This window comes from Trichosurus vulpecula, chromosome 6 (assembly GCF_011100635.1).
Source record: "Trichosurus vulpecula isolate mTriVul1 chromosome 6, mTriVul1.pri, whole genome shotgun sequence".
Classification (NCBI taxonomy): Eukaryota; Metazoa; Chordata; class Mammalia; order Diprotodontia; family Phalangeridae; genus Trichosurus; species Trichosurus vulpecula.
In genome coordinates this window covers 154,022,257-154,046,841 of record NC_050578.1, presented here as the reverse complement: position 1 = coordinate 154,046,841, position 24,585 = coordinate 154,022,257, and the positions used below count along the sequence as shown (strand labels likewise).

The window sequence follows — 24,585 nt, the reverse complement described above, 5'->3', positions numbered from 1 at the left end:
GAGGAAAAATTGGGAAGAGAAATGAGAATGATGTGAGAAAGCATGAAAAACAAGTCAATGACTTGCTAAGGGAGACCCCAAAAAATACTGAAGAAAAGAACACCTTAAAAAAATAGACTAACTCAAATGGCAAAAGAGCTCCAAAAAGCCAATGAGGAGAAGAATGCCTTGAAAGGCAGAATTAGCCAAATGGAAAAGGAAAATGGACATTTAAGGGGCAGCTAGGTGGCACATCTGTCACCACTGAAGAAAATACTACCTTAAAAATTAGATTGGAGCAAGTGGAAGCTAGTGACTTGATGAGAAATCAAGATATTATAAAACAGAACCAAAGGAATGAAAAAGTGGAAGACATTGTGAAATATCTCATTGGAAAAACCACTGACCTGGAAAATAGATCCAGGAGAGATAATTTAAAAATTATTGGACTACCTGAAAGCCATGATCAAAAAAAGAGCCTAGATATCATTCTTTCAAGAAATCATCTAGGAGAACTGCCCTGATGTTCTAGAGCCAGAGGGTAAAATAGAAATTGAAAGAATCCAATGATTGCCTCCTCAAAAAGATCTCCAAAAGAAAACTCCTAGGAATATTGTCACCAAATTCCAGAGCTAGGAGGTCAGTGGAGCTAGGATTAAAACCAAGAATCACCTACCCAGCAAAACAGTATCATGCTCCAAGGCAAAATATGGATTTTCAAGAAAATAGAGGACTTTTAAGCTTTCTCAGTGAAAAGACCAGAGCTGAATAGAAAATTTGACTTTCAAACACAAGAATCAAGAAAGTATGAAAAGGTAAACAAGAAAGAGAAATCATAAGGGACTTACTAAAGTTGAACTGTTTTGTTTACATTCCTACATGGAAAGATGATGTGTATGATTCATGAGACCTCAGTTTTAGGGTAGTTGAAGGGAGTACACATATACATATACATATACATACATATATATACAGAGGGCACAGGGTAAGTTGAATATGAAGGGATGATATTTAAAAAAATAAAATCAAATTAAGGGATGAGAGAGGAACATATTGAGAGAGGGAGAAAGGGAGAGATAGAATGAGGTAAATTATCTCACATAAAAGTGGCAAGAAAAAACAATTCTGTAGGACGGGAAGAGGGGGCAGGTGAGGGGGAATGGGTGAATCTTGCTCTCATCAGATTTGACCTGAGGAGGAAATAACATACATACTCAATTGGGTATCTTACCCCACAGGAAAGAAGGAGGAAGAAGATAAAAAAGGGGGGACAATAGAAGGGAGGGCAGATAGAGGGAGGAGGTAAGCAAAAACAAACACTTTTGAAAAGGGACAGGGTCAAGGGAGAAAATTGAATAAAGGGGGATAGGTTAAGAAGGAGCAAAATATAGTTAGTCTTTCACAATATGAGTATTGTGGAAGGGTTTTACATAATGATATGCATGTGGCCTATGTTGAATTGTTTGCCTTCTTAGGGAGGGTGGGTGGGGAGGGAAGAGGGGAGAGAATTTGGAATTCAAAGTGTTAAAAGCAGATGTTAAAAAAAAGTTTTTGCATGCAACTGGGAAATAAGATGCACAGGCAATCGGGCATAGAAATTTATCTTGCCCTACAAGAAAGTAAGAGAAAAGAGGATGGGAGGGGAGTGGGGTAACAGAAGGGAGTGCTGACTGGGGAATGGGGTAACTAGAATTTATGCCATCTTGGAGTGGGGGGATGGTAGAAATGGGGAAAAAATTGTAATTCAAACTCTTGTGAAAATCAATGCTGAAAACTACATTAAATAAATTAAAAAATAATTGGAAAAAAATTCTATGATTTTTCTTTTGGTAAATATTTACATATGGATCTGGTAATTATATATTTGTATGTTGGTTTGGTAAATGTTTATATTTGTAGATAGAATAACATTTCATTTATCTAGCATCACTGGAGAAGGAATCTAAGATAACTGAATTTTCTGGCCAATTGAGGCTTATTCCTGTAACGTGTCAAATCTTGCTTTAAAATTTTAATCTTATTCTATTTTTAGATCTGATCTTATTCAAATTTTAGGGTAGGAGAAACCAGAAGAGGTTGGTAGTTGGAGGGGAAGAAGCTAGTGGAGAGGAAGAAATTGAAAGAAGAGGACTGGTGGAACAAGATGGGAGGGGATTTCATTTAAGTCACTTCAGCAAGCTCTTATTGTAAGTGATGACTGTGTGCCAGACATGGGAGCAAAATATACAAATTTAGGAGGTTTTCCTTGGAAAGAAACTAGGACATTTCTTCCTCCGAGAAAGGAAAGAAGATGGGGAGGACAGGCCAAGATACAGAAAAATTTGGAGGTGAAGAAGAGGGACATTGAGGGAGCTCGTGTCCATGTAATTCTCTTGTGAAGTAGGAGGTGGCTAATCTGATAAGATTAAGGGGAAGAAGGACAGAAGCTGTCTAACTTAACTATGAAGGAAACTATAAGCAATGGAAAGAAAGGAAAGAATCTCAATAGAAAGGCAGGGAAGAGAATAGAGTTGTAAGAGCCAGTTACCACCAGACTACAGGACATCACTTTAAAGATTAAGTTCCTATTATGAAAACTGAATAATTTGAATATGCTGCACATTTCCCTGTCTTCTAGAACAGAGGATGCTAAATATATTGCCCCGCCCCCCCTTTTAAGTAAAGACTCAGGGCCATCATTGTGAACATCAATTATTATATGTACAGTGCTATACTGTAGTGATATCCTGAGGAACTGTTGAGGTGGATAGGAATATTTTCCCCTGTCTGGAATGAACCCAGACTACGATACTTTTGAGTTCTCCTATTTGCTTTTTCTAACTCTCTGTCTCCTCTTTCCCTCGATGCTTGACTTCCGTTATCACTTGCTGCTATCAATGTGCCTGCTGGGAGTAGCCTTCCTTCCCTTCTAATTAATTATCTGTGTGCTGTTGAGGCAGTAACCAGATCATCAAGCTTGTTAGAACCATGTCAGTGAATCGATCAACATTTATTAAGAACCTACGATTGGTCATAGAACCAAAGTAAATGGGCTCTCATTGAGGAGCTGAGGGGCTCTCTCTTCCTAGTAAAGTACTCGTATCTTAGGAACATCATTACATCTATTTTTTATTTCTTAGAAACCTTTCCTTGTTGATTTGTAGGTTCTCTGCTATTCTCCAGTTAATGAAAGGTTCTGGATGAGGGATAGTCTGAGATGTGAGCTATTACTGCATGTATTTATAGGTAGACGTTTATCAAACTACTTTCATAGTTTTGTTGTTGTTGGGTTGATCTTTCTACTGAGAGGCCTGAACCATTGCATAAGAACCTTATATTTTGCTCTTAGGAGACTAAACTCAATAAATACCAAGGGACTGGATGGTGGCAGCATTTCGAGAACTCAGAATTTTACAGCTGCTTCTGGTGCCCGGCCAATTAATCTGTGGCCCTATGACCATTTTCTCGATTTCCCCCCTTACCTGTCACATACATGCACATTCTCACCCGTGCACACACATACACATACATTCTACCTTTGTTCAGAAACAATGTGTCACATATTTTCAGCTATACCAGCTAGTTTTTGGTCTGTGGAGATTATTTATTTTAAAATACAGGAACTGACTAAGGTAGTACTGTCATATCCAAAGGGTGTTTGGGGAGCCATAGCAACTGTTCTAACAAGATCATGAATCAAATGATGTAAAAGGTGCATTTAAATTCAGAGAAAAGATTATTCCAACACACTTGAACCATGGTGGATAAGATCTTTTATTAGCTTCTAATGATTACTCTGATGCCTTTTCCATCTCATCTATGAGAATTAGGTTGAGGGGTGGAGCCAAGAAAGCAGAGTAAAGGCAAGGACTCGCTTGAGCTGTCCCCCAAATCCCTCCAAATACCTTTCAAAATGACTCTAAACAAATTCTAGAGCAGGAAAACCCACATAAAGATGGAATGATACAAATTTCCAGCCCAAGACAACTTGGAAGATTGGCAGGAAAGGTCTGTTGCAGCAGGGTGAGAGAGGAGCACAGTCCAATGCACGCTGTGCTAGTGCAGACAGGGCCCCAGCAAACTCAGAACAGGCCTCAGGGGACTGAATCACTGGCAGTAGTGATGGTTTCCAGACTTCTCAGCCCACAGATGCTGAAGATAAATTAGAAGGTCAGCAGGAAAGGTCTGTTGCACCTGGGTGAGAGTGGAGGGCAGTCCAGCATAGGCCACACCAACACAGCCCCAACCCTACCAAACCAGGAGCAGGCCTTGGGAGTGATTGAATCAGCAGTGATAGTGACAGCAATAGCTGGATATCTCATCCCACAGACAGTAAGGAGGTGGAACAACTGGTCAGAAGGAGATTTCAGGGGTCTTTTTGCTAGCACTGAGGCAGGACTCTGTTGCTTTGCCCATACTCAGATCTGAGTCCTTGGTGGCAGTCCCGGGGTGAGGAGGAGCAGTAGCATAGCATGGCTTGTAGCCACAGTGGAGGGGGGGACTCTCCTCATAGTTCCAGGACAGAAAAGGGTGCTTGTGGTCACTCATAGACAAGAGCACAGGCCGGGAGAATAGTAAGCACTTCTCTTTAGATCATACACTTGGAAGAACTGAAAACTTAGAGATCCCTAGAAGTGTCTCTGAAAAGAGCTGCACAAAGCCCTTAAATCTTGGAGCGGTGTGTCCTCCACCCTGTAAACAGAGCCCTACTTTAACAAACAGTTAGAAGTCAAGTAATAAGCTGGGAAAATGAGCAAACAACGGAAAAGAAATCTGACTATAGAAAGTTATTATGGTGACAAGGAAGATCAAAACACACATTTAGAAAAAGACAACAAAGTTAAAGTTCCTACATCCAAAGCCTGCAAGAAAAGAAGGAATTGGTTCCAGGTCATGGAAGACCTCAAAAAGGATTTTGAAAATCAAGTAAGGGAGGGAAGAGAAATGAGAGTGATGCAAGAAAATCATGAAAAACAAGTCAATAGCTTGGTAAAGGAGACACAAAAAAATACTGAAGAAGGTAACCCCTTAAAAAACAGACCAGGCCAAATGGTAAAAGATGTCCAGAAAGTCAATGAGGAGAAGGCTGCCTTGAAAAGCAGAATTGACCAAATGGAAAAGGAGGTCTAAAAGCTCACTGAAGAAAATAATTCCTTAAAAATTAGAATGGAGCAAATGGAAGCTAATGACTTTGCGAGAAATCAAGAAACAATAAAACAAAACCAAAAGAATGACGAAAATAGAAGACAATGAAATATCTCATTGAAAAAACAACTGACCTGGAAAATAGATCCAGGAGAGATAATTTTAAAATTATTGGACTACCTGAAAACCATGATAAAAAAAGAGCCTAGACATCATCTTTCAAGAACTTATCAAGGGAAACTGCTGTAATATTCTAGAACCAGAAAGTAAAATAGAACTTGAAAGACTCCACTGATCACCTCCTGAAAGAGATCCCCAAATGAAAATTGCCGGGAATATTATGGCCAAATTCCAGAGTTCCCAGTTCAAGGAGAAAATATTACAAGCAATCAGAAAGAAACAATTCAGGTACAGTGGAACCACAGTCAGGATAACACAAGATGTAGCAGCTCCTACATTAAAGAATTAGAGGGCTTGGAATATGGTATTTCAGATGTCAAAGGAACTAGGATTACAACCAAGCATCACCTACCCAGCAAAACTAAGTGTGATCCTTCAGGGGAAAAAATGGATGTTCAGTGAGATAGAGGACTTTCAAATATTCTTGATGAAAAGACCAGAGTATTAGGGTAGTTAGAAGGTGTTATATATAGACAGAGGGCACAGGTGTGAGTTGAATGAGAAGGGATGGTATCTAAAAATAAAATTAAGGGTTGAGAGAGGAATGTATTGGGAGAAAAAGAAAGAGAGAGGTAGAATAGAGTAACTTATCACATAAAAGAGGCAAGAAAAAGCTTTTACAGTGAAAGGGAAGAGGGGGGAGTTAAGGGGGAGTGAGGGAACCTTACTCTCATCAGGATTGGCTCAAAGAGGAATTAGCATATACATGCAATTGGGCATAGAAATCTATCTTACCCTATAGGAAAGTAGGAGGGGAAGCGGATAAGAGAAGGGAGAGGGTGATAGAAGCAAAGGCATATTGGGAAAGGGAATAGTCAGAAGCAAAATACTTTTGAGGAGGGACAGGGTGAAAGGAGAGAGAAAATAGAATAAATGGGGGGAATAGGATGGAGGGAAATACAATTCTTGTGATTTTTCCCTTTTGTTCTGATTCTTCCTACACAACATGACTAATGTGGAAATGTCTAATAGGATTGTACATGCATAGCCTATATCAGATTACATGCCATCTCGGGGAGGGGAGATGGGGAGGAGGGAGAAAAAAATTTGGAACTCAAAATCTTATAAAAGTGAATATTGAAAACTATCTTTACATGTAATTGGAAAAAATAAAATACTATTAAGTGGGGAAAAAAGTTAGGTTGACCTTTTTTTCCCCGTTGTTTTCATTTAGCTTTCTACAGAAACTTGTGGATTCTTCTGTCCTATGCCCCTATATTTTCTGTCTTTCCAGTCACAAGATTTGTAACCAAAAAAAATATTGGTGGGCATAATTTCTTTTAACCCAGTTCTTAATAAAAATACTAATTATTTGAAATTCATACATGACATCATAATGCATTTGGTCATTTGCTTGAGGGATAAATACCTCCTTCATGTTTATTATTGTTGTCATTTTATGAGGGGCAGGAAAGTGCAAGGAGGGAACTTCAATGGCCTACTATGCCTTCGGTCATTAATATGTGACAAGTTACTCCATGTTCAGTATCATAGGAATTGCCTTAGACTGTTTGGGAGAGGTAATTCAACCCTGGGCAACAGTGTCTGCTTGAAAATAAATTCCTAGGACAGGGATTATGAGTACAACTCAATTGTAATTATGGGTCAACTGCCTATCAACTGTAACGTTTCAAGTCCCTGTTTGCCCGCAGGCCGTATAGCTCCCCCGAATGGCATGTGAAAGATCCTTCACTCATCCCTGAGGCTTCTGTCCGGATAGTTCAACTCTCTGTGGCTAAATCTACACATCCGGATTTTGTTGCTCCCAAACAGGTAAAAGGGCCCGTGTCAAAGAAAATGTGTCTGACCTGGTGGGAACCTGACCTTTAAAGTGACCTCCTGTAGGTAGTCTGGTGGTAGCTGGCTCTTACAACTCTATTCCCTTCCCTGCCTTTCTTTCCATTGCTTATAGTTTCCTTCATTGTTAAATTAGACTCCTTCTGTCCTCCTCCCCCTTCATCTTATGAGATTAGCCACCTCCTACTTCATAAGAGAATTACATGGACACAAGCTCCCTCAATGTCCCTCTTCTTCACTTCCACATTTTTCTGTACCTTGGCCTGTCCTCCCCACCTTCCTTCCTGTCTCAGAGGAAGAAGTGTCCTATCTCTTTTCCAAGGAAAACCCCCTAAACTTGTATCTTTGCTCCCATGCCTGGCACACAGTGGTCACTTAATAAGTTGCTGATTCCCCTCCAACTACCAACCTCTTCTGGTTTCCCCTAACCTAAAAAAGTCTCCTTCAACACTCCATTAAATTACTATTGTCTCATCCCCTTTCTTCATTTGATCTCCAAGCTCTAAAACAAGTCAGTGTAGTCAGTGTAGACATTTCTTTGCCATTCACTCCTTGACCTCTTGCAATCTGATTTCTACCCTGACTACTCAGTCATGTTCTTGAAGGTCAATAATGAATTTTGGGGGGACCAGATCTGTTTCTTCAGTCTAGGGAGCTCTTGGTGAAGGATTCCCTGTACCAATGCAGCTAAACCCCTCTGCTGCAGTTTATAGTCTTTGAGAGCTAGCTGGGGCATTGACAAGAAAGCAAGTCGCTCACAATATGTGACCACGTGTGAACCAGTATGCATTAGAAGCAGGACTAGAATTCAGGTCTTCCTGACTCAGAGGCCAGTTCTTTATCCACTACATCATATTGTCTTTCTCAATATGACTTTCAAATCAAGAAGTCCAAAGTCTTTTTTCAGTTCTCATCCTTCTTGATTTTTCTGCAATATTTGATACTGCTGACCAATGCTTCTCCTTGGCTTCCAGGATACCATACTATCCTGATTTTCTGAAGTCTGTCTGACTACTTCTCAAGGGACTTCAGATCAGCAAGCAATTATTAAGTGCCTCAGGGACAGTCTGTTTCTTTTCTCCCTCCTGTAGTTTAAATGCATATTCCCTACATACCTCATATCTGCCTATTACAATGGGAGCCCTTTGAGAGTGGAGACGATGCTACTTTTCTCTTTGTATCCACACCACTTAGCACAGTGCTCTGGATACAGTAAGCTCTTAAAAATGCCTTTTCATTTATTCATTCAATTCTCTTCTTGCCTCTTCCTATGCTGTTTTTCTTAGTGACCATATCCACAGCTATGGTTTCAGTGACTACCACTATACAGATGATTCCCACACATATATTCCCAATCCTAGCCTTTTTCCAGAGCTTTTTTCTTACATATCAAACTGCCATTTTTGATTGGTTCTGTGGACATCTCAATTTCAACATGTCCAAGAATGAACTAATTACCTTTAGCTCCTCCTACTTAATTCACTAACTCGGTTTAATGACACTATTATTTTACTTATCAAGACTCCAAACCTCAATCATTTTTGACTCTTTTCTCCCTCTCAGCCCCGAAATCCACTCAATCCTCAAGTCTTACAGTATCTTTGTAGCAGTCTCCACCTTTTAATTCTCAAATCCACTACCTTAATTCAATCTTTCACCACCTTTTACATGGACACTTTAATATCCTCCTAACTAGTCTCTTAGTCTCCACTTCCAGCCACCTTAATCCACCCTATATACTGAAGCAAAGCTCTGATTATGTAACTCCCCTGCTCAAAGCTTATTAACGATGGCATTTGAGGCTCTTCAGAATCTTATCCTGGTCTCTTTTTTTCTTGGCATAAAAACATGGAATTTGGAATCAGAAGACTTGGGTTCAAATACCACCTCTTAACAGATATTGGCTTTGTGATTCTGGGAAAGTCATTCAGCCTCTCTCATCCTGTTTTATCATCTGTAAAATATGAATAATGATACTTGCTCTTATCTTACAGAGTTGTTTTGAAGAAAGTGCTTTGTAGATTTTAAAGAATTGTAGAAATGTGAGTTGTATTCAAAATCTAAGTGAAACTGAACTTTTTGCCATTGTGCCAATGTGCACTACATTTTTCCACCTCTTTGCATTTGCCCATCCTCTCTACCTGTGCCTTTTAACAATATATCCATTCTTTAAGGCTCAACTCAAAGGCTACCTTCTCCAGGAATCCTCCTCTGTTTCCTCTTTCCCTTCAGTCAGAAGAGATGTCTAAAATTCTGTTGTATTTTGCTGGTGCCTCTCTTATAGCACTTACAAAATTCTTCTGTGTATTGTAATTATTAATGTAATTATTTGTTTATTTATTGAAGTTTAAGCTTCTTGCAGGCAGTGACTGTGTTGGTTTCATCTTTGTGTGTTTCATAGTGTTGATTGACTATGATTCTTTTGGTCTCCTTATGGCAATTGATTTACATTGGTTAAGCTTCTTTATGAAATTGTTATAATTGATGTCAATCTCATTTTTGTTGTCTGTTGCCTAGTTTTATTGTCAATTATGCTTGTTTATTAAGATTGACTTGTTCAGTTGTATACCTTATCTAATTATTCTTTCTTCTAACTTTTTACTAATTTTTTGATCTTTGCTCTGACAAGTTGATGATGTGATTATATAAAGACAACTGATTTATGGGTGACTCCCACATCAATAATGTCTTTTAAAATATAATCAATTTTATTTTTGTGAGATTATTTTGGTGTGTCCTATGACTGGCATCTATCAATTTTTTTCTCAAAGAAAGTAATCATGATAGATAAGGGTAAGACTTATGCGCATTGCTTGATTTCTTTCATCCTTTCTTTGTGACCCATGTTTTCTGATTTATTTCTTACCTAGTCTCACATATTCCTAAAGTCAGTAAGTATCAAAGTGTACATTGATTTAATTGGTAGGATCTTAGAATTTTTTGTAGAATTTTTCTACTTCTTGATCCTCTGCAACTCATATTGATACATAAGTTGCAATTGTTTTCACAGTGATATTTTTGCAAATATCTGTCATGAGTATTTCAATATGAAATGACCAAATAGCTAAGGAAATGATGGTTCTTGTTACCATTGAATGTATGATAGAACCAATTCTGCCAGCTCCTTTCTTTGTCCCTCCAAGGTGTACCTTTGAGTGATACTTCCACTTAGCTGCAGCTCCCGCCTTTCATCTGATTATTTATAGTGAGAATATCAGGATTAATATGATTTTTCTCCTACAGCAGCATGTCTACTTGTTGGTATAGCCATAAAAATTTATAGATGATCTAAAAATGCTATGATTCTTAGCACCTTTTACCCCTTTTCTATCATTTTGTCATGGTTATTGCAGAAATGGAAGGGGACTACATAGGACTAGGAGTCATTTTATTTAATTTTTTGTTTCACAGGTTGCCACAGCCAAGGAATTAATCATAAAGTGGCCAGCCTGTTGGTGATGAACTTCACTGTACTTAGCTAGACTGGTTCTTGGAAAGCAGATTTGGTCTGTTGCCTGAGTCTTACTCAAAGCCTTTCCAGTATAGTTGAAGTTGCCAGGGCTGACATTCAGCTGGCATAGGCTTTGAGGACCCAAGGTCACTTCTGTGCCCTGAGGAGGCATCAGAGTAGGACTTTGCCAGGCAGAGAGATACTGTGTCCTTAGGCAACACCAATTCTGAATCTAAACTCGTTTATAGAATCTTGAAAAGGAAGATGATGGATAATATTGAGCAATATGGCCTCATAAAGTAAAGAGAAATAGTGGAAAATAAAGCCAGTTTAAAGACATTTGGCAAGAGATCCAACTAAGTAGTCATCTCAAGAGCATTTAAGGATAAAAATGGAAGGACAACAAACAGAAGAAAAATAGAAAAAATCTGCAATGATTTTTTTATAACAAATTCTTTTCAAAATCAAAGAAAACAGAGCTACCACACTTGAACTCTTAATGCCAATATCCTGCATATACTCATAGCACAAGTTTGCATAATGCATGAATCAGATGTACCAATACACCAAATCTATACTCAATGTATGCCTTTGACTTAAGGAGAAGACACAAGACATAATGGGGAAAATTGCACCTTGTTAATATTGAAGAAAGGTGAGGAATAGAACTTCAACAAATATCAACCTATATGCCTACCATCCCATCTATATAAAATCTTTATGACTCATCTATACGTTGAAGTCATCCTAAGTGGGAACATTAGTGGGTAACAAGCAGTCTTTTGCAATCCATATTCTAAATTGGACTGTATCTTTACCTTTTCATAACTGGCTGAAAGATGTATCATAGATAAGATCTCATTGTGCCTATTATTTGCTGATTATTAAAAAGTATTTTATTTAGTAGAATGAAATGCTTCCTTAAATGATTTCTGCCAACAAGATGTTTTCCATTCACACATCAGAATCGTTTAAGAGTCTTTGAAAGATATAATGATAGCAATAACTCTCTTCAAATATCTTTTGATCATAAATGTTAGATGAAGCATCAGACAGGGGGATCATCAAAGGTGTTCACCACTGGGATGGAGGAGATCCAGCACAGAGTTCAAGTTGAAGAAGTTACTCCACATATTCCTGCTAGTGGAGGACATTGTTTTGGGTGCATCAGGCTCTGAAATATTGCAGAACTTCCTGGAAGAGATCCATAACTACTCAGAAGAGTTTGGCCTGACCATCTGCACAGCAAAGACCAAGTGAACGAAGTGTCAATTGCCCATGACTGACGTGAATTGTAGGGATAACCTACACAACTTGCCCTTTGGAACATATACTTGGGACAGATGGTGGTGCAGTGTTTTGGGTCTATAATTAAGCAAGAAGAAGGAGGAAAATGGTCTGGATTGCCTTCAAAAGGCCGAAAAGCTCTCTTAATAACCCCAGGATTCTTTCAGAATCAAATATGATGAACAACATAACATTATTATATAATTAGAAGACATACAACACACTAATCTCTGAGGGTGTGAAGATACATATGACCCATAGGGAAATGGAGAAGTTCATGATGGTTGTGAACAGGCTGCAAAAATATAACTGGGGAGTTTTTGAAGAACAAGAATAGAAAAGGTCATCATGGAAATGAGTGATTGGAAAAGAAGATAGGCTGGTTGGTTGGCTAGATGGTGAGGGTGAGGAATGAGAGATGGACAGCCTTAGTACTCTAATAACATCCTCATGATGTCAAGAGAAAGAGAGGCAGGCCTCAAAGGTATTGGGTGATCCTTTTGTTGGGTAGACCTCTCTTTATGGGAAGACATCAGGATGAGTAGGCATGACTAAGTTATGATATACATTACAGAGGGCACATCCAAATTAATGAGATCACAAACCCATTGGAGTATGCTTCATAATACTTGGCACGCATAGGAAGTACTCAATAAATGTTCTTGAATTGAAATAATGATCAGTCACTCCCTTAGATTGCATAATTCTGGAGAACACAAACTGTCTTTATTCCTTTTTATTTTCCCAGCACTTAAGTGTAGTGCTTTGTACCCTGGAATCTCATCAGGTTGATTAGTGAACTCATGAAACCAATGAGGTAATCATTCTCCTGATTGATCCCTATCATATTCAGCATTTCTTATAGTTCACTAATATTCCCTCACAGTATATTCCAGAATCATAATTTCTTTTGCCCCTCCCTAATCAGTGGATGGATAGCTGTTTTGTTTCTATTTTCTGGCTACTATGACAATTGTTGCTCTGAATATTTTGAAATATTTGGTACCTTTCCCCACCTATCCAATCACTTACTAATTCTTGTCAGTTTTACAGCTACAATATTTCTCACATCAGTACCCTTCTCTCTACTCACATAGCCACTGCCCTGGTTTAGACCCTCCTGCCTGATCTATTTCAATAGCCTTTAGATTTGTCCTGCACTATGTGTCTCCCCATTCTATTCCATATTCCAGACAGCTGCTAAAGTGATCTTCCTAAATCATAGGCCTGACCATGTTACTTTCTTCCTCAAGAAGCTCCAGTAGCTTCCTATTCCTTCTAGTATCAAACGCAAACTCCTCTGTCATATAAGCCCCTGTTAATCTCACGCCAGAGTACCTTTCCAGATACATTACTATCTCTAGCACACTATTCATTCCAGCCACACTAACTTACTTGCTATTCCTAACACGTGACATCCAGTCTCCTATCTTTGTGTCTTGGCAACAGGGGCTGTCCCCATTTGCCTGGAATGCATGCGCTTTACATATCTAGCCTCTTTAGATAGAATCCCTAACATCCTTCAAAGTTCAACCAATGTCCCCTCCTGTTGAGGGTCTTTCCTGATTCCCTCAGTTGTAGTGCCTCCAACCCAAATACTTCATATTTGCCTTTTATGTATTTTGTATCTAAGTGTGTGTATGTGTTTGTGTGCATGTGTGTGTGTGCATGTGCATGTGTGTTGCTTCCTCTTATAGAATGTAAGGGAAGGTGTTGTTTGATTTTTTATCCTTGTAACCTCACGGAGTCATGGTGGTTGGCACATAGTAAATGCTTAGTAAATGCTCATTGATTGATTGTCATATTTGACCTCATTGAGGAAATTGGGATCACTGAGTCAAAGGGTATGAACAATTTTGTGACTTTTCTCAGTATTTTCCAGAATAGTTGGACCAATTTATAGATTCACCAGCAGTTTGTGTGTGTGTCTTTCTGTCTGTCTTCCCACAACCCCTACAACATTGACTATTTCCACCTTTTATCATCTTTGAACCATTGAAAAGAATGAGGTGAAACCTCTGAGTTGTTTTTATTTGTATTTCTCATATTGTCAGTAACTTTTAACAATCTTTTATATGGTTGCTGATAGTTTTTAACTTTTCTTTCAAATGCTGTTTGTTCATATCCTTTGACTTGCTATCCATTGAGGAATTTCTCTTAGTCTTAAAAAATCGTGTCCATCTCAGCATGTCTTAGATATCAGACTTTTATCAGAGATATTTGATGCAAAGATATTTTCCCACCTGTAATTTCTCATATTATTCTAGCTACATTGGTTTTGTTCAAGCAAAATAGATTTTATCTTTTTTTTTCTTTGAAAGCTGTCCAAATGACATTTCACATGATTACCTATTTTCCTTCTGATTTTTAATTTTACAATGAAGTTTCTAAAAAAAAACTAGTTGAAATTGGTACACACAATTATCCTCTTAGTACATACAATATTCCTTTCTGCTAACTCTGCTAAGAAATGTGGTTCACTGATCAGGGAAAAATGTAATATTCATATGATTCATGCCTTTTGTAAGTTGTCAATGTGTACTATTTTATTTTCCTTATACAGGTTGGCACACAGATTACACCTGCTGCTCTGCATGCAAATCCCTCATTAAGAGTGATCTCTCTTTCAGAACCAAAGGTCAAAACAGAAACATTATATTTTGAAAGAGGAAGAAATGATTTGCCAATTCGCCCTGTAAGATACCACTTTTTTCCCTATTCTCTGGAGAAAGAACTGACTTTTGGCTGGTTCCTTAATGTTAGAACAATGGACCAGATAGAAAAAAGCTGAAATTTAGTAAGATTAACTGAAAAGTTCTACACTTGAATAAAAGAAAGCAACTTTTCAAGTATTGGATGGAGGGGGAAACATAGTAAGATGGAAGTTTTTATGAAAAATAAAATTCAGGAACTTTAGTCAATTAGAAAGTCAGTATGAATCAGTAGTATGATATGGCCAGCAGAACAGCTAATGGGACTTTAAGCTTCATTGAGAAGCATTGTATCCAGAAAAAGGATCTAACTCTGCCAGATGCTGCTCTGGCCAGAACACATATGGAAAACTGTGTTCAGGCTTGGCCACATATCTTAGGAAAGATTTAGTTAAGCTGGAACATTTCCATTAGAAGGTAAGAAGGATGATGAAAGGACTGGAGACTGTACCATGGCAGGGAAGGTCAGCAGAAGAAACCGTGAATGTTTAGCTTGGAGAGGAGACTGAGAGAGGCCATGATATTTTCTTCAGATATTTGTAGGGCTAATGTGTGAAAGAGAGTTTAGATTTTTTTTTTCTGCTTGGTCTCAGAGCAATGGGTGGAAGTTACAGAGAGGGATTTAGGCTTGCATAACAGCAAGCACCCTGGCCTGTTAGCACAGGTTCTTTGATCTGCTTTTCTAGGAAAGACTGTTCAGAAAGGGTTACCAATCTTCTTTAATTACTTTCATTAGTTCAGGGGAAAAGTCAGCACCCTGAATGTCAAAGAAAATACAAACAGAGAAAATAGAAGCAAAGAAATTGGCATAAAGACCAACAGACAGGGCTCTAACTGCCTGATCAAAGCAATATTGCTATCCACTTTACATACATCAGTGGATCAAGAGATCCTTTACATATGAGTAGTTGGGGGGCTCTGAACATACAGCTACTCAGTGTCATGACCAGGAAATCAAAAGATCTTTCTCATAAGCAAACCCCCAAAGTGAAATACCAACCTCAGAATATATATACGCTTTTGGCTAATAGGCTCAGAGCCAGAATCATCACAGTCCTTGTGACTCAGTGCCTAAGTAGCTTAGTACCAAAAGGTGTGAAAGCCTTCCTACAAGCAAGCCTCCCCTAAGCAAACTTCTCTTAATGGGCTCCATGTGAGGCCTAATAATGGGCAGGAAAGATCTTATATCCTATTAACATTACAGCTTGATATAAGAAAAGAAGACTTCATAACAATGAGAACTTTCCAAAAATAGAATAAGCTTCCTCCTCTAACTCCTACTTTGGAAGTTTTCAAGAAGAGGCTATGTGGCTTCTTATTTGGGCGTATCATAAAAGGAAAGAGAGCATTGGATTTGGTTGAGGGAGGATCTGGGTTCAAATCCTGGCTCTGCCTCTTCCTATGACATCAGGCAAATCACTTAATCTTTCTCGGTCTCAGGTTTTTCACGTGTATAATGAGGGATTTGGACCAGATCATCTCTATTACCTCTAGCTCTAGGTTTATGATTTATGACCTATGGGCTCCAGGTTGGACTGGGTGGTCTCTGAATTCTCTTGCAACTCTGTCATTCTATAAATTCTAGCCCTACTCCCCTAGGGCATCTTAGAAGAGTATCCTATGGAGAGAAGGGATACCTGGGCATACAATCCAGAGTTGTTGTGCACAGTTGGGCACTCACTAAATACCAGCAGATCATGCTTCGTGCTGGGCAGTGTTAAAGGGTCCTGAACAGTGCTTTGAATTTAACCTTAGGCATTTAATGTGGGAGTCAATCAGGCAGTGTGACTAATAAAAAGAGCATAATGATTGAAGGCAGGATTCCTGGATTACAGTCTTGGGTAAATCACATCTCTTGGTTCTTCAATCTTCCCCTTTGTAAAATGCAGTAAGATTTACCATCCCCTATACATTGACCACTGAGTTTCTCCTTCCTTATCTGTAAAATGAAAGGGTCAGATGACATGAACTCTTAAGGTATATTCTATCTCCTTAGATTCTTAAATAGTTATAGAAAGCAGTATAGATGAAAAGCATTATTTCACATCATCTCATCATAAAACACAAGTTAAATATGTAATAATGAAATATAGATACAAATGTATATTATATGTGTCTGTCTGTGTGTATATATATGTATATCATATATACATATACATACATAAATTTTCAGGACTCAAGGGCTATTTTCTGATGTGAAATTCACTCATTTTAAAAATAAAGATTTGAAAAATATAGTGATATTGACTAAAATGTCAACCTTGCTATATCAATGACATGCAAATTCATTAGTGTTGGAGCTCCCTTCACACAGGTAGATTGCAATCTGTCTAGCACTAAATGTCTTAGCTGCCTTAGACTCAGAAAGAATTAGTGACTTGACCATAGTTAAACAGCTGGTGGCCTCCTACACCATGGCACCTCTCATCTTGACATTGATAGTTTATCGTAAAAGTAATATGGAGAAATGTAAAATGGCAGATGCATTCCAAATTTAAGGTCAGCAGGTTTGGTGAATTTGTTTTCGTTTTTTGTTTTCCTTCAAAGGTATCCACTGCTGCCATGGCAGCTCAACCAAGTCCTCGTACAGTATTTCTAGCCAAAGCCAAAACCGTGCATGGTGATTATCTCCCAATGCGTCCACTTCAGCAGCCAGTATCACGTGCCGCCCTAAACTATGTCCCATCACCAAGGATTGAAGCACTAGCTACCCCCAATTCGAGGTATGCTTGTACCAAGAGAAAAAGAGGAGAAATGAGCTGGGAAGGGAGGTATTAATAAGGAGAACAGTTCAAGAAATGAAACATTTTCAAAGAAATCTTACTTGTTACATTCACCTAGGCAAATCATTAGCCATTTTAAGATAAAACACTGAGCTTTTGTTTAAGGTTCAGAGGACCCAGTGTTGGCTTGAAGTCAAAAAATTTGGTTCTTATTCAGACTGTGGAGTTCGTTTTCTGTCTGACTTCTTAAGCAAGTTACTACATTTTAGATTTTATTTCTTTTATCTATAAAACAAGACAAACCACACTAGATCCTTGTCCGTCTAGTAAGAACAGTAAGAGGGCTCATATGATTAATACCTGAAAATGCAATAGGTGATTTGAGTTCCAGAGAAGGAAGATGTAAGTTTCTCTTCTATATAATGTTCATTCTGACCAATGGTGAATTAAATAAAAGGCACTTTCTTTAGAGGGAAGATAAGAAGGAATGATTCAAGTGAGTGACTCAGATTCACTCTTCATGTTGTTGGCTGAGTCATGAGGTTGACTAGAGGACTGGCAGAGTAGGAGGGCAGATTGGGTTCCAAGTGCATAAATAGTGCATAGTTGCATCCATAGTTGCATAGTAGTGAAGAGGAAGCCAACTTTGGAGTCAGGTTGATGTAGGTTCAAATTCTACTCCTGACACATACGGACTTCATGACTCTGGACAAGGCCTTTCAATCCTCAGCACCCCCAGGTAACAGTGTAAGACTGTAAGTTGCAGATTGTACTGGTCGAAAAATCACAGGCCAAAATTATTTTTCGAAATAATCAAGTCATTTTTTTTCCCAGAAGACACATGGGAGCTGGTGGTAGCTCAGGATAGGATTTAGGACAGATATTGTAACAGTGTCTTGGCATAAGCCAACTACTTTTAAGTGCATATTACCTTTGTAGGGCTTTGCTTATTCATGAGTTCAATGAGTATGAGCCCTGGTGTTATTCCTCAATAATAAAGGAGAACTAAATTTTAACTATTTTAGGTCATTTAGTTTGTTGCGACAAGTGCTATACCACTGAGAAATTTCCAGAGTTTTCTTTCTAAAACGTTAAACATATTTTCTTTTGATTTTTACCTTTGCTTTGTTTCAGAACTCCTTTGACTGTGAATGCTATTAACCTGGATGCCTTTAAAGTTAAGGATGCTGCAAAAGTAGCAGTGTGTTCACCGAGAATAGCGAAATTGGCAGAGCCTATTAAACGCTGAATGTGCAGAACAGAATACCTCTGACATCAGTTATGTGTCTTGGTATCCTCTCAAGATGTCCAGCTCTCCTTTTCTGCAAGAACACACTCTATGAGACCTCTGGGAGAATCACTGTAATGATTAAACAGCAATTGCTTCTTCTGAGAACTTTTGAGTGTGTATTTCTAGTCTCCAATGTTCTACTCCACTCCCACCAAAAATCAAAAACTTAACAAGAGTAGCATGTCTCATCATCATCCTTTTAAGTGAATGAGAACATGCCATTGTTATTAATAAGCCTGAAGTGTGAGATCTTTTTGTATTTTCTTTTGTGTTTTATGTATCTTCTTTTTCTAATAAGGTCAGTGTTTCTACAATTTGCTGATATTTCTGTCCCTTTCTCTTCATAGTACACACATGTGACCTTATCCTTCTTAGAACGGGTAATTTTGTTCCTATACCAGCTACTTTTAATTAGCTAGATATTGCTTTATTATTAACAATTATACATTGATGAGAAAGGCGAAGCTCTCTTGGACAGCTTGAAACATCATTTTGTTCTGGATGTAATATCAGAGATGAGTTATCCCAAAGTGTCACATTTTCACCAACCTTTCTCTGTCTATGTATGCTCAGTGGCATGTAAAATAAGTTCTGTATGCTCAGTGTCACGTAAAATAAGTTCTTTGGTCAAGATGGGTGTCATAGGACTGCTTGAAAACAGCAGAACGTATTGACAAAGATCACTGCAGAAATTTCATCAATGGCACATCTGTGTAGGCTTTACATTTTCAAGATTTCAAGGCACATGTAAATTTTACTTTAGATAAAACCACACAAGTGAAAAAGAGACAAAAGCAAAGTAGTAAATAATTCTTGGAAAACCACATCTAATGTAATTTAATTCTACCTCTAGACTCTTCATGTTGAAAGGATGCCAATTTTATGTTATGTAGATATGAGGTTTATAAAAAGATCTTGTTGAAAATTAGGGTAAAGAGCTAACCAAATGTTAGAGGTTGATGCAGATGGTTGGTTGGGGAAGGAGGGAACCCTACGGTAACAAGATTTTTACTGAAGCCTTTGTCTCTGGGACTCTGAATCATACATAAAGTTGATAAGTGTAGACTTTCAGGCAATTGGCATATATTAATGCAGCCTAGGCTATCCCAGAAAAGCTTTATGATCACATGAGAAATTCAAATTAATTCAACTTGTGATTGACCCTATGATGCATTGATTTCATATTGTAGTCAATTCTGTATCTACCTAAGTTACCTTTCTATGTACTTTAGCTAAGCTTTTCCCTCTGAAACAGTTTAAAATTCAGCCTGTTCATGAGTCACTATAATTAAAGGGAAAAGACTTATTATCTACCATGCCTATAGCTCCTGTGGAAATTCCAGGACCTGTTTGTTACCTGCAAAGGCCTACAAGCTGATCTGATATGTTTCCCTGAGATATATTGTCTGTCCTTGCCTATCCTTATACAATTAAGGAGAGTCTTATCTCTCTAACAAACCTTTCTAGGTACCAGGGAGTTTGTTAACTCAGGTCTACTATCAAGGTCTGCAATATGCAGATGGATCTCCTAAATCAATCAAGCATTCCTTAATGACAGAGAGGGGTGGTTACGAGCCCCACTCTCCTCGATATAACCAATCATGTTATCCCCACCCCCATGATGCTGTCTACCCTGTAACAATTACATTGTCTTCCCAACCTACCCAACTTGGTTCTTTGTTCTGTGCTTCCTTCAAAATTCTAAAAAGTGTTGTTAACCCCATAACTGGATCTTAGTTTTGCTGGGGAAGCTAAAAACCTATTTATTGATAAATTTGTACTTTATCAATAAATTGAATTTGCTTGGAACTTTGTGCCTCAGTTTCTCAAATTTCAAACACAACACATTCATTCACTGGTACCAGGTTGTCACTCACCTACTCCCCTTTTCTCTCCTGTCCCCACATAAATGTGCTAAGTAGCTACAGTAAACGACATATCCAGTAGGGACAAAGCACAGTACCTGTGAAGAGATTTTCAGCTCACATCCCAAACACTGGTTTACTGGAAGAGAGAGAGAAAATCCTATTTCAGTAATGGCCCTAAGACGTCTAAAACAAAACAGTCTGACCCTTCCCAAACCCAGGCAGCTTACTTGGATCTGAGTTGTTCTCCACAAACAACTGAATCTGTCCTAAGGCTCCCCAATAGTGACCAGTCTATTATTATTAACAGAAGACTCCATTCTTCCTCCTCCTTAATTCACCTAAGCACCTTATGCTTATGGTGGAATAATATAGCTAAGCTGGAGTGACTTTGCACACTCCATCTTTGTAGCTTATTCTGACCATGTTGTTAACATTCTCCACAACCCTTCTCCCTCTGGTCCTCTGGTGAAGATTGCCCATGCCTCTGATGAAAATCTCTAACTAGGGAGGAGGAATATACAGTTTTGACAGATATTCTTTTATGTAGCCCTCTGGCCCGTAGCCTTTGTATCATCATGGCTCCTACTGTTGACAACCATGCAAACTATGCTTATCTTATACTTTTAATCCTACCCACATGGAGATGATTAGTTCCATGTGAAATAGGGGAAATACATTGGTTTGGAGTATGAAATATGAAAGACTGGGTGAATCTTCTAGGTTCATGGTCATCCTAGGTTATTTGTTTAGTCACTGAGGGAATTATGCTGAATATCTGTTGTCTAAGGCTCAGCTAAGAGGGTCTTCCTACTGGGGGAGTTATAATGTAGTCAGACTGAATATCCAGGTTCCCATATTAGAGCCTTTGTTCTTTACTTATATCCCTGTTACTTTCTTTGCTCCTGTATCTTTGGCGGCTTAAGTTTCCCTTCGTAATAATAGCTAACGCTAGCTTACATTTATTTAACACTTACTGTATGCCAGGCACTGTACTAAGTTCTTTACAACTAGTTTCTCATTGGATTCTCACAGTGACCCTGAGAAACAGGTGCTATTATTATCCTCATTTTTCTTTACAGATGAAGGAACTTAGGTAAACAGAAGTTAAGTAACTTACCCAGAGTCACACAGCTGTCTGAGTCTGAATTAGAACTCAGGTCCTACCATCGATTCTATCAATAAACGCAGAAGTTTTTCAATTAATATTTTATTTTCCCCCAATTACACGTAAAAACAATTTTAACATATTTTTTAAAAAATTTTGAGTTCCAAATTCTCTCCCTCCCTTCTCTCCCCCCTCATTAAGAAGGCAAGCAGTTTGATAATGGTTATATATGTGCTATCATGCAAAACATTTCCATATTAGTCATGTCATGTTGTGACCCCAAAAAATTGAAAACAAGGAAAATAGAGTAAAAAAGTATGCTTCAATCAATGTAGAATTTTTGGACAAAGTATAATACTCAATTAAAACAAAACAAAATAAAACCCTCCACAAAACGTAGGCATATGAGGATATTTTTTCATGTGATACAAAGTATCTAAAACCCCAAAGTGGTATTATATGCAATGGGAAAACCACTAAAATCTTTCCCAATAACTGTGGGGAAAAAGCAAAGATTCCAGTTTACCCTACTATTATTTGATTTTCTAGAAATGCTAGCAATAGCAATGACAAGAGAAAGAAATAAAAGAATAAATCTAGACAGAAGAAAAAAAAAACTCCCCATTATCTAGTGACATGAAGTTTTACATAGAAAATCCTAGAGAATCAGCAAAGGAATTAATTGCATTCCTATCAGTACTTTCAGTAAGGTAGCATGCTACAAAATAAACCCACAAAAAAGCACATTTTTGTACATATAAACAATAACAAAATTCAGGAAAGAATAATAGAAAAGAAAGTCCCACTCAAAATAACTATGAAATGTATAAAATGGCAATCGATCAGTCTACCAAATATGACTCAGTATTTGTCTAGATAAAATTATAAAATGTTTCTGAATGAAGTAATGAACAATACAATAATCAGATATTTAGCAGTTAGGGTTGAGCCATGAGCCAATATGCCAATTTAATAAAAATAATATTAATACAATAAAAATGAAAGATTTTACCAGCCAGACTGGTATAGTCAAACAGCCAAATAATCTGTAGAGCTAGACAAAAAATAAAAAATTTGGAGGGAAAAAAATCTAGACTATAATGTGAAAAAAACAAAGAATGTAGCGGGGAATAGCATTTCCAGGCCTCTAACTAAATTACTATTACGTTTTGGTTAAAAAAAAGTAGAAAAATATTTCAGTGAAACAGTTTAGAAAAGAATGGGGTGGGACATGGAGGGGTGAGAAGGAAAGTGTAGAGGTGGAATCAGGTGTGTTATGTAGGTCGGGGCATATTAAGCTCAATGCGGCCCCTGGGATCCAGCTACCTATTGCTTTTGCTCCTGTGTGCCACTATCTATAGAGATTCCTCCTTACACCATCACCTACTTCGGTGTTCCAGGGTGATGTGAGGCCATCCGGATGCTCCTGGCTGACCAGGGCCAGGATTGGCATGATGACCGACTGAATGAAGACATGTGCACGTGTGCAAAGGGGGAACTCAAGACCAGCTGTGTCTACAATTGGTTCCCCAGATTCACTGATGAAGACTTCACCTTTTACCAGAGCAATGCCGTTCTGAGATACGTGGGGCACAAATATGAGCTCTATGGGAAGGATGATTGAGAAAAGGCTCTCTTGGATATGGCCAATGATGGGGGGTGGAGGACCTCAGGCTCAAGTACCTTGACCTCATCTACCACCATTTTGAGGAGGGCAAGGACGAGTATGTGAAAAATCTGCCCACCCAGCTGGAGCATTTTGAGACCCTGCTGAATCAGAACCAGCAAAGCAAGGCCTTTATCATGAGGGACAAGATCTCTTTTGTGGATTACAACCTGCTGTTGATTCACCAGACATTGGCCCCCCCCCCCAGTGCCTGGACGACTTTCCCTTGCTGCCTACCTTTGTAACTGGGCTCTCCTCCCGGCCAAGATCAGGAACTCCTTGGCCTCGCCCAGACACAAGAATCTCCCCATCAACTGCAATGGTAAACAATGAGGGCTCAGGCCTGATCCTTGTCTTGCAATAAAGGTTTTCAAAGGGAAAAAAAGAAAAGAATCAGAGATAATCAAAATCAGCCTACTGGTCAATAAAACTGAAAGAATGTCTGGGAAAACTGGAAGTCAGTCTGGCAGAAATTGGATTTAAATCTATATCTTACTCCATATATCGAATTCAAAATGGACATGTGTCCTTAATCATGCCATAAAAAAATTAGAAGAGAACTATATCCTGTAACTTTCATAGCTATGGCTAGGGGGTGAATTCCTAACCAAACAAAGGATCAAGGTGATTACTAAAAATAAAGTAGATATCAATTTCAAGAAGCTGAAGAGCTTTTGCAAAAACAGAATTAATGCAACTGGGATAAGAAGGGAAGTAGGTGACTTTGGGAAAGGATATGAATAATTCTCAAAAGAATCGCAAATTATTAGCAATCTTCCAAAAGAATACTCTATGTCTCTAATTAAAATCCAAACAACTCTGAGATTTCACCTCACCCAGGAAATTGGCAAAAATGACCAAAAATAGAAATAGTCATTGGTGGAATTGTGGAGAGTTGGACGCACTGATACACTGTTGTGGAGCTATGAATTGATCCAACCATTCCAGAAAGCAGTTTGGAATTATGAGAAAAACAGTGACCAACATGTTCATGAGATGTCCCAGAGATTCCATTGCTACTTATATATATATACCCTATGGAGGCCAATGACAGAGTGAAAGTTTCCCATATACACCAAAATATTTATAGCATCAGTTTTTGCAGTAGCAAAGAATCGAAGATCAATCAGTAAACATTATTGTTAAGCTCTTACTATGTGCCAGGCACTGTGCTAAGCACTGGGAAACAAAGTCGATACTCGTCAATTGCTAAACAAATTGTGGTATATGAATGTAATGGAATATTACTTTGTCTTAAGAGATGATGACTGTGATTAATGCAGAGAAGAACAGTAAGACTTATATGAGCTGATGCAAAGTGGAGTAAGCAAAACCGGGAAAACCCTACAGAATGATTATAATAGTATAAATAAAAAGAACAACAAAAATAAAAACAATGACAT

General features: G+C 38.3%; 1 protein-coding gene and 1 pseudogene across 1 annotated transcript in view; both read left to right on the top strand.

Moving 5' to 3' along the window:
* Positions 1 to 18,501, top strand: part of THEGL (theg spermatid protein like) — a 57,130-nt gene extending 38,629 nt beyond the window's left edge. Inside the window, exons 5-8 of the mRNA XM_036765044.1 lie at positions 6,936 to 7,056; positions 14,382 to 14,513; positions 17,077 to 17,252; positions 18,387 to 18,501. Of these exons, the coding sequence (XP_036620939.1) occupies positions 6,936 to 7,056; positions 14,382 to 14,513; positions 17,077 to 17,252; positions 18,387 to 18,501 (544 nt within the window). The remainder of the gene's footprint in view (positions 1 to 6,935; positions 7,057 to 14,381; positions 14,514 to 17,076; positions 17,253 to 18,386) is intronic.
* Positions 18,502 to 19,489: 988 nt separating this feature from the next.
* Positions 19,490 to 23,515, top strand: LOC118854812 (annotated as a pseudogene).
* The last annotated feature ends 1,070 nt before the right edge of the window (positions 23,516 to 24,585 follow it).